We start from the raw sequence: 11,009 nt of genomic DNA, 5'->3' as shown, positions 1-11,009 counted from the left end.
TTGCAGGTGGAAATCTGTGCCTACCTTCTAGCGCTTGTGTGTTGTGGTCCTCCCCTGCTGTGCTTACGGGATAGTCCCCACAACTGTTGTGTCTGTTTCTGAAGTTCCCTCACAACTCGTTTATGATGTTCTTCTTCGTCCCCCAGATGATATGGCTAGGACGCACCCGTATGACGGGTAGGCTCGGAGCTCTTCCTGGACCCTAGTGTCGCCCCTCTCCTGTTGTTGCCCCCTATGTCTTCTTAGGTGAATTGAGTGCGACAGCCCACCTATAACTGACTGTCCTGCCGTAGGTTTGAAGTTAGGCCTGGAGCTCTATACTTCCTCGGCGTTCCGGCCACCGGCTGCGCGCCTCAGTAGGATGTTGCCTCGTCTTACAGCACGACTCCTACTCGTGTTTCTCCTTGTTGCGTTGATCTCGTTTCTCACTCAGCACAATAAACCTCGCTTCTTATCCTTTCTTGGGGTACCGCCGCGATCAAGTGCAGGCGCAACGTTCTCTCTGTTCGCTAGGCCTCTGACAGGATCCCACCCCTGACAGTGACCCCCCTGAGTCTTCCCCCGCAACACCCTCTGCCACAGGATGTTGCCTGGCTCCAACCCAGTCAGCTTTCTGTCTAACTTCCTATCCAACCCCCAGTTTTACCAGATTGTGAGGAGTGGCCTAATACATAGCACCCTTAGCTCCCCCTGGAGGCCAGACTGTGAAGTGTATTGGTGTCTGTGATACCTGGTCAGGTGAACTCCTTCAGTGCCATCAGACGTACCATAGCCCCCCTTAGCGGCGGAGCATCAGTACTGCAACGACCAGGACTCTGGGGCGCTGCAAATGCAGCATTACTGCTGCACAAGGTGGCTCTTTTAGTTTCAAACGCCTGGGGGGGGGGGGGTGACAGGTTCCTTTAATATCTATTTCAAACTCATCACGCCATCATACTGTATTTAATATATTTCCTCTTGTGTCTAAAGAGTCAGAATAATAGATCTCATTTTATTATTACAGGAATTTCCTTGGTGCTTCTACATGGATCTCCTGTCCGCTGAACCCAACATTGGAGATGCCCTATCTTTTGTGAGAACGTGCCATTTAGTGACAATGTTAGAGAATAGCTTGTATAGAGCAAAAAGTACAAAACTTCAGTGTTCAAAAGTTCTGGTCCCCACAGAGCTCACCACAAAGGTGGCCCAGGAGGCACTAAAATTATCCTTGGATGAACCCTGTGGATTGCGAGGTTGCATTATATACGTGAATCTGGAAAACAACAACAAGCAAGCGGCCTTGGACACATTGGTGTATGACTGCTCAGTGGAACCAACCTTTGAACTGAAGCTTGTTCTAAAGCAGGACATTGAAGGATGGGACTACCTAAGAGACCTTCTCATCAACAGGACCTGTTTCCCACAACTTTTCAGGAGTGTTATCAAATTAAGTCCCAAATTTCATATATCCAAGAGGAGATTGTATTTTTCAGTTCTAGGAGCAGGAATTGAAGAATGTTAGTAAGTGCAGAACTGCACATTCTCTGCACACATTACATGTATAAACAAGACATACAATATTGGTTTCTAACTCTATGTCCATTTGTATGCAAATATATAAAATATCTAAAAGCCCAACATTTGATAGTTCAACAACTCTCAGAATTCATTTCCAGAACAAGTCTCCAATGAAATCTGAAATCTCGTAAAAAGAAAACAAAGATAATAAATTATGAGAGTTCTTATTAAAATAAGATTATATGTTTGGATTTAAAGGGAATATGTCAGCAGATTTTGCTATGTAATCTGAGAGTAGCATGATGTCAGGGCAGAGAGCTTGGTTCCAGCGATGTATCACCTACTAGACTGCTTGTTGTACTTTTAACACAATCTTTGTTTTCTCTGCTGTAGATGTAGCAGTGCTCAGAATGCTAAACTGTGTATAACCCCACCCACATCCCCTGATTGGCAGCTTCCTGTGTACACTGTGCATAGTTAGCAAGCTGCCAATCAGTACTGGGGGCGTTGTTACACAGAGTAGCTGGACAGGTCTGCATGTGAGACCTAGTCCTGCAGTGATAATCTCCTGCTGATAAAATACTGATTGTACTGAAACCACAGCACACACCCTAGTAAGTGATTCATCCCTGGAATTAATGTCTCTTGCCCTATATTATGCTGCTCTCAGATTAAATATAAAAAAGCTGACAGATTTCCTTTAATAGTAGTCGACTTTTGGACAGGTCCTATCATTGTTAATTTATTTCACAACAGTTTTTGAGTGATAGCTGCTGAATTATCAAATATTCTGGACTATTAGGGTCTATTAATGCTATAAATGTTACTACAAATACTATATCGCTGTGACATTATTTTTATTAATTTATTCTTCAGGCTCCAAATATATAACATACATTAGTTATTTACCTTGTTCTCAAAGAATGTATTACTTCCAATCATATACTCTAACCCTAAGGAAAAATAAGCAATATGTGGAACCTGAGGAGATTGTAAAAAAAACTTACAGTAGATGGGTTAGATGAAATATGGCAACAAAGCAGTATTGTTGTTTTAGGGACACGAGACAACTGATATTTGTTCCTTCAGTATAAAGTGATTTAAACAACTTTAAACCCTTAATGACCCAGGAATTTGTTTTCCCTCCCCTTGTTCCAAGAGTCATAACGTTTTTATTTTTCTATCGACACAGCTGTATCAGGGTTTTTTTAAGGCAGAATTGTAGTTTTAAATAATACTATTTTATCATGTAATTTACATAGAAGTGCGAAAAAAAATTGCAAGTGTGACGGAATTGTTTTTTGGAGTTTAGTTTTTTTAAAATTCATTGTTCTGTAAAAATTACCTTTAACCCCTTCATGACCTCAGGATTTTCTGTTTTTCCGTGTTCGTTTTTTGCTCCCCTTCTTCCCAGAGCCATAACTTTTTTACTTTTCCGGCCATATGGCCATGTGAGGACTTATTTTTTGCGAAACAATTTGTACTTTTGAACAACATCATTGGTTTTAGCATGTCGTGTACTAGAAAACGGGAAAAAAATTCCAAGTGCGGTGAAATTTCAAAAATAGTGCAATCCCACACTTGTTTCTTGATTGGCTTTTTTACTAGGTTCACTAAATGCTAAAACTGGCCTGCCATTAGGATTCTCTAGGTCATTACGAGTTCATAGACTCCAAACATGTCTAGGTTCTCTTTTATCTAAGTGGTGAAAAAAAATTCCAAACTTTGCTAAAAAAAATAAATAAATGAAAATTGCGCCATTTTCCAATACCCGTAGCGTCTCCATTTTTCGTGATCTGGGGTCGGGTGAGGGCTTATTTTTTGTTAACTGAGCTGGCATTTTTATTGATAGCATTTTGGTGCAGATACGTTCTTTTGATCGCCCGTTATTGCATTTTAATGCAATGTCGCGGCTACCAAAAAAACGTAATTCTGGCGTTTCGAATTTTTTTCTCGCTATGCCATTTAGCAATCAGGTTGATCCTTTTTTTATTGATAGATCGGGCGATTCTGAACGCGGCGATACCAAATATGTGTAGGTTTGATATTTTTTTTATTGATTTATTTTGAATGGGGCGAAAGGGGGGTGATTTAAACTTTTATATTTTTTTTATGTTTTTCACATTTTTTTAAACTTTTTTTTACTTTTGCCATGCTTCAATAGCCTTTATGGGAGGCTAGAAGCTGGCACCACTCGATCGGCTCTGCGATCATCAGATCGCTGCTATGCAGCAGAAATGCAGGTGTGCTATGAGCGCCGACCACAGGGGGGCGCTCACAGCAGGCCTGCATCAGTAACCTTAGAGGTCTCAAGGACCCCTATGGTTACCGTTCTGACGCATCGCTTACCCTCGATCATGTGACGGGGGTAGGCGATGCGCTCATTTCCGGCCACCCGGCCGGAAGCGCCAGTTAAATGCCGCTGTAAGCGTTTGACAGCGGCATTTAACTAGTTAATAGCGGCGGGTGAATTGCGATTTCACGCAAAACAGATGACATGTCCCGGCTTTGATGCGGGCTCACCGCCGGAGCCCTGCAACAAAGCGCGGTATCTGACCTCGGACGTACTATCCTGTCCGAGGTCAGAAAGAGGTTAAAAAAAGTCAAAAAAATTGCAAGTGTGGCGGAATTGTGCAAAAAAAAAAAATAGCAATTCTGCCATAGCTTTTTGGAGTTTAGTTTTTTCAAAATTCATTGTGCTGTAAAAATTACCTTTAAAAAAAACTCTGAAAATTATGGAAAAAATGTTTGTGTCTGAATTTTTTTAGGTCTGCTCTGTAACTTTTTATTCTTTCCATCCATTGTATTGTATAAGGACCATTTTGGGGTACATCTCACATTTTGATCACTTTTTATTGTATATTTTGTGGGAAGTGCGGCAGAAGAAAAGTCGCAATTCTAGCATTTTGATTTTTTTTTTTTAAAGTTTAATGTTCAGTTTCAATAATTTTATACATCGTATATATTTGTGTATAAGCTGAGTTTTTCGGCACATTTTTTTGTGCTGCAAACACCTCCCTCAGGTGGAAACATTATGTTTTGGGGGTGTTTCTCTGCTAAGTGCACAGGACTACATCATCGCATCAATGGGAGAATGGATGGAGCCATGTACCGTAAAATCCTGAGTGACAATCTTCTTCCCTCCATCAAGAGATTAAAAATGGGTCGTGGCTCGGTCTCCCAGCAAGACAATGACTCAAAACATCCAGCCAAGGCAACGAAGGAGACTGGGTCATGTCGACCATGTATATCTTTCTTTTGTATGCACTATAATTTCTTTTGAAAAATAAAAATATATGGAAAATCCAGTCCTGTTGATATAGACTCCAATTTTTTCTATTTTCCTTGATGTGAGGCCAGGGCGAGGTCGGTGTCTGAAAGCCCCAGGTGGATGAGCATAGAGCAACTGGGTGAGCTGGTATCAAGTTTCTATAACAAAGGAGTGGCTCATAAAGAAGATCATTAAGGTCATGGAGTGGGCTAGCCAGTTTCCAGACCTTAATCCCATACAAAACCTATGGAGGGAGTTGAAGCTCCGAGTTGCCAAGCGGCAGCCTCAAACACTTGGGTGATTTAGAGATGATCTGCAAAGAGTGGACCAAAATTCTTCCTGACGTGCGCAAACCTCATCATCAACTACAAAAAAAATTCTGACGGCTGTGCTTGCCAACAAGGGTTTTGCCACCAAGTATTAAGTCTTGTTTGCCAGAGAGATCAAACACTTATTTCTCACTGCAAAATGCAAATACATTTATATAATTTATACAATGTGATTTTCTGTTTTTTATTTTTTAGATTCTATCTCTCAATGTTAAAATTAACCTACCCTTTAAATTAACTGTTCATGTGTTTGTCAGTGGGCAAACTTACAAAATCAGCAAGGAATCAAATACCTATTTCCCTCACTGTATGTAGCAGTGCTGTGCCTACATGTGCATATGTAGCAGAATTGTGTTTATATCTGCATATTTAGCAGAGTTGTGTGTATCAATATGTGTATATGTAGCAGAGCTGTGTGTTTGCACATGTGGATATCTAGCATAACTACAGAGAAACACTAAGGGTATGTGCACACATTGCGGACTTTATTGCGCATTCTTCAGCTCGGATTCTGCAGAATCCGCAGGTTAAACGCCCTGTGTTTTACCTGCAGATTCCCCGTGGATTTTGTGCATTTTTTGTGCGGATTTCGCCTGTGATTTTACACCTGCGGATTCCCATTATGGAATAGGTGTAAAACGCTGTGGAATCCGCACAAAGAATTAACATGCTGCGGAAAATAAACCGCAGCATTTCCGCACGGTATTTTCCGCGGCATGGGCACTGCGGATTTGGTTTTCCATAGGTTTACATGGTACTGTACAACGCATGGAACACTGCTGCAGGTCCGCAGGGCCAAATCCGCTGTAGATCCGCAGCCAAATCCGCATCGTGTGCACATACCCTAACAAAAGATATATTGCTTCCCTATTCTACCTTAGTGCATTAAAATTAGTGAAAATGATTCCTCCAGTTTATTCCACCAAGGAAGATTTAATTTATAAGAAAAATGCTTTTCCCATTTCCTTCTGTCTAAGGCTATGTGCACACGTTGCAGATTTGCCTGTGGAATTTTCTGCACAGATTCTGCATCTCTTGGCAGAAAACGCATGTAAAAATCCGCATGGATTTGATGCGTTTTTTATTAATTTTAATGCGGATTTTCATGCGTTATTTTCATGCGGATTTGTATGCGTTTTTGAAAGCTAAATAAGGATCTATTATTGAACAAAAAAAAAAGAATTATGATGTAATTTCTTGTCCAACCTCAGTGGTTGATACCTTTTAATGGCTAACTGAAAAGATGGTAACAAATTGCAAGCTTTCGAGAATTCATTTTTCTATCTACTGGCTAACACGGTACCAAGATATATTTCTTTCTTGTCCAACCTCTTCATTTACATACTCCATTGAAGAATAATGTTTACACACACAGAAAGATAGATAGATAATAGATAGATAATAGATAGGTAGATAGATATATAGTTAAATAATATACAGATATTAGATAGATAGATCTATAGATAGATCTATCTATAGATCTATCTATTATCTATCATCTATCTATCTATAGATATATCTATCCATCTAGCTATAGATATATCTATCCATCTACCTATAGATATATCTATCTATAGATATATCTACTGTATCTATAGATAGATATACAGTATAGATAGATAGATAGATAATACCAAGCCCGATGTTTAGTAATAAACATAATAAAATGGTACATAAAGAGTTAAATAAAGACACACGCACACACAAAATCTGTGTTAGGCCGGGGTCAGACTTGCGAGAAACTTGCACGAGTCTCGTACCTCAATACCCGACACTGCCGCCGGCACTCGGGACCGGGCGTTCAGCTGCATAGAAATGCATGCATAAGGGGTAAGAGGGGGTTAATGTCACCTCTGAATTGTAAGGTGACATCAAGCCGGCTTAGTAATGGAGAGGCGTCAATAAAACACCTATCCATTACTAATCCTATAGTTGTTAATGAGTTAAATAAACCCACACATGCAGAATAAAGTATTTTAATGAAATAAAACACCACACAGTTTTGCCATCTTTATTCTGCCAATCCATGCGATGCCCTCGATCTCCTGGAAAAAAAAGAAAAAATAATAAACCAGCACAAATATTCCCTGGTCTAACGGAGTCAATTTAATAACGAGTGTCCCATGACGATTTCCCCTATAGAGAGGTCAAATCAGGATACAATGGCTCCTGCAGTGTTATCACTGAGGGTTCAATGGCCTCTCACTTTACGGCACTGCTGCGTGAGAAATTTCCCATGCAGCGATGCCGAAAGTGACAGTATGAACTATACTGTACTTACAGCGGCGGAGGGATATAGTGTGGAAGAATACCTTCTGTCATTGTATCTCGGAGCCCCTGGAGAGCGGTCAAATCTACCGATGTAACAGCTCTCCATCGGAGATCATCGTGGGACACTCATTACTAAATGGATTACATCGGATCAGAGAGTATACTGTTTTATTATTTTTAATTTTTTACAGGTGATCGAGGGCTTTGGGGATTAGCTGTATGGTGAGTATGTACTGTATGTTGTATGTACTGAATGCACTGTATGTCTATATGTGTTTATGTGTTTTTTTTTACACTTGAACACAGTAGTCGGATGATGGGACTATGGCTGTAGTCACTGTATGGCTACCTGTCAATGTAGCTGGCATAGCAGGATGGGACTAGTGGTCCCATAGGACAATACCTGCCTACACACAGACCTCAGACCTGCACGCGCACACACACAGCCCCGCACACACACAGCCCTGCACACACACACATACAGCCCCGCACACACACACAGATACAGAAAAACACCCGCACATCTTCTCCGCATACACAGTCTCCGCCCACACACACAGTATCCGCCCACACACTGTTCCCCCTCCTGACCTGCAGCGTTTCTTGCAGGCATATCCGCAGCAGAACCGCAGATCTTATTTAAACCCCTTCCTGACCCCCGCCATACTATGAGGGTATGTGTCCACTTTCAGGATGGCCGGCGGTTTGGACGGAGCTGAAAACTTGCTCCGCCCAAAGCTCCGCCCCTTCTGGAGACGCAATGATGCCAGATGTGTTCATTGCACACATCCGGCATCACCGCACCCCACACATAGGGCCCTGTGATTTACCTTGTGGCAACGCTGTGATCTAAAAAGATGCGCCGCATGTCCGTTATCGCAGGGCCGCCGGGTGCGTGTTACCACGCATAGTGGAGACGGGATTTCATAAAATCCCCTCCACTATGCTGCAGCATCTGGACGCTGCGGATTGAACGCTGCGGCTCCACGCAGCGTTCAATCCGCTGCTATTCTGGATGTAAAACGACACGTGGACACATACCCTTACTGCGGAGGTCGGGTCCCCGGCTTTGATGTGGGCTCCGGCGCTGAGCCCACCTCAAAGACGGGACATGACAGCTATTTTGAACAGCTGACATGTGCGCAATAGCGGCGATTCACCCGCCGCTATTAACCAGTTAAATGCCGCTGTCAACACGGAGACATGTGCATAGACCCATTAATTTGAATGGGTCTACGTGTGTCAGTGTCTCCGGTACATGAGAAAACTGTCACTACACGTACCGGAGACACTGACATGTGAAAGAGGCCTAATGGTAAGGTAGGTGTTATAGCCCCAAAAATACCGTACAAACCTGAACAAATAATAAATGGCTCACTATTTAGGCTTCCCATGTATCCCAATTGTTCAATTACATATAAATACCAATACTAACTCAAATTGAACTGATATTGTTAGATGAAAAAATATAACCAAATTATCTAAAACATATCATTTCTCATTGTTAGGCCGGGATCACACATACGCGAGATACGGCTGAGTCTCCCAGGTGAAAACCCTCCTCTGGCGCCGACACTCCAGAGCGGAGCGTGCAGCTCCATGTATTGCTGTGCGGCTGCACGCTTCGCTCCGGAGTGCCAGCGCCAGAGCTGGGTTTTCACCTGCAAGACTCGGCCGTATCTCTCGTATGTGTGATCCCGGCCTTACACATAACTTAATTTATGGACACCTATGATTTAATTTCTTTATCTGTGTGGATTGGATGGGTTATTAAGGACATGTGGTGAGAATTTCATGTCAATGGCACCTTTAGAAATGTATTTATTTAGAAAATTGTTGATGCATGCAATACTTCTTTCACTTGCTGTACAGTATATATATGTATGTATGTATATATATATATACACTCACCGGCCACTTTATTAGGTACACCATGCTAGTAACGGGTTGGACCCCTTTTGCCTTCAGAACTGCCTCAATTCTTCGTGGCATAGATTCAACAAGGTGCTGGAAGCATTCCTCAGAGATTTTGGTCCATATTGACATGATGGCATCACACAGTTGCCGCAGATTTGTCGGCTGCACATCCCAAAGATGCTCCATACAAGGCAGGATGGATTCATGCTTTCATGTTGTTTACGCCAAATTCTGACCCTACCATCCGAATGTCGCAGCAGAAATCGAGACTCATCAGACCAAGCAACGTTTTTCCAATCTTCTACTGTCCAATTTCGATGAGCTTGTACAAATTGTAGCCTCAGTTTCCTGTTCTTAGCTGAAAGGAGTGGTACCCGGTGTGGTCTTCTGCTGCTGTAGCCCATCTGCCTCAAAGTTCGACGCACTGTGCGTTCAGAGATGCTCTTAGGCCTACCTTGGTTTTAACGGGTGGCGATTTGAGTCACTGTTGCCTTTCTATCAGCTCGAACCAGTCTGCCCATTCTCCTCTGACCTCTGGCATCAACAAGGCATTTCCGCCCACAGAACTGCCACTCACTGGATTTTTTTTCTTTTTCGGACCATTCTCTGTAAACGCTAGAGATGGTTGTGCGTGAAAATCCCAGTAGATCAGCAGTTTCTGAAATACTCAGACCAGCCCTTCTGGCACCAACAACCATGCCACGTTCAAAGGCACTCAAATCACCTTTCTTCCCCATACTGATGCTCGGTTTGAACTGCAGGAGATTGTCTTGACCATGTCTACATGCCTAAATGTACTGAGTTGCCGCCATGTGATTGGCTGATTAGAAATTAAGTGTTAACAAGAAGTTGGACAGGTGTACCTAATAAAGTGGCCAGTGAGTGTATATATATACTGTATGTTATGCATATATACATGCCGTATACATACAATCGCGCACACACACTCTCAGGATACAAATGTGTGAAACATGTATGCCCATGCCCTCTACCAACATACCAGAGTGACCAGGATTTTCACAACAACTGTATTACATCTACTATATAATTGTCTAAGGGTCACTTCCGTCTGTCTGTCTGTCTGTCTGTAACGGAAATACCAAGTAATTGATTGGTCGCGGCAAAACAGCCACGACCAATCAGCGACGGGCACAGTCCGGCAGCAAAATGGTCACTCCTTACTCCCCGCAGTCAGTTAATGGCAGGGGTTAATGGCAGCGTTAAAGGACCGCGTTATGCCACGGTGTAACGCAGTCCGTTAACGGTGCTATTAACCCTGTGTGACCAACTTTTTACTATTGATGCTGCCTATGCAGCATCAATAGTAAAAAGATCTAATGTTAAAAATAATTTTAAAAAATAAAAATAGTTATATACTCACCGTCCGTTGGCCCCTCGTATCCAGAACAGGCCTTTCCCGCTCCTCGCGACACTCCGGTGACCGCTTCATGCATTGCGATCTCGCGAGATGATGACGTAGCGGTCTCGCGAGACCGCTACGTCATCATCTCGCGAGATCACAATGCACTCTGGGGACTGCAGCGCGCGAGGAGCATCGGTAAATGCTTCGCCTGGTTCCGGGGGCCAACGGAAGGTGAGTATATAACTATTTTTTATTTTAATTCTTTTTTTAACAGGGATATGATGCCCACATTGCTATATACTACGTGGGCTGTGCAATATACTACATGGGCTGTGCAATTGTTGTGATTTTGCTTTTTGCT

The 11,009-nt window shown here is 42.5% G+C and overlaps 1 protein-coding gene across 1 annotated transcript; it reads left to right on the top strand.

The window, feature by feature from the left end:
• Positions 1-1,024: 1,024 nt before the first annotated feature.
• Positions 1,025-1,501, top strand: DDIT4L (DNA damage inducible transcript 4 like). The gene has a single exon (XM_077281149.1). The coding sequence runs from the start codon at positions 1,025-1,027 to the stop codon at positions 1,499-1,501; it is 477 nt and encodes a 158-aa protein (XP_077137264.1).
• The last annotated feature ends 9,508 nt before the right edge of the window (positions 1,502-11,009 follow it).

Source organism: Ranitomeya variabilis, chromosome 1 (assembly GCF_051348905.1).
Source record: "Ranitomeya variabilis isolate aRanVar5 chromosome 1, aRanVar5.hap1, whole genome shotgun sequence".
Taxonomy (NCBI): domain Eukaryota; kingdom Metazoa; phylum Chordata; class Amphibia; order Anura; family Dendrobatidae; genus Ranitomeya; species Ranitomeya variabilis.
This window is presented reverse-complemented; position numbering and strand designations above follow the sequence as displayed.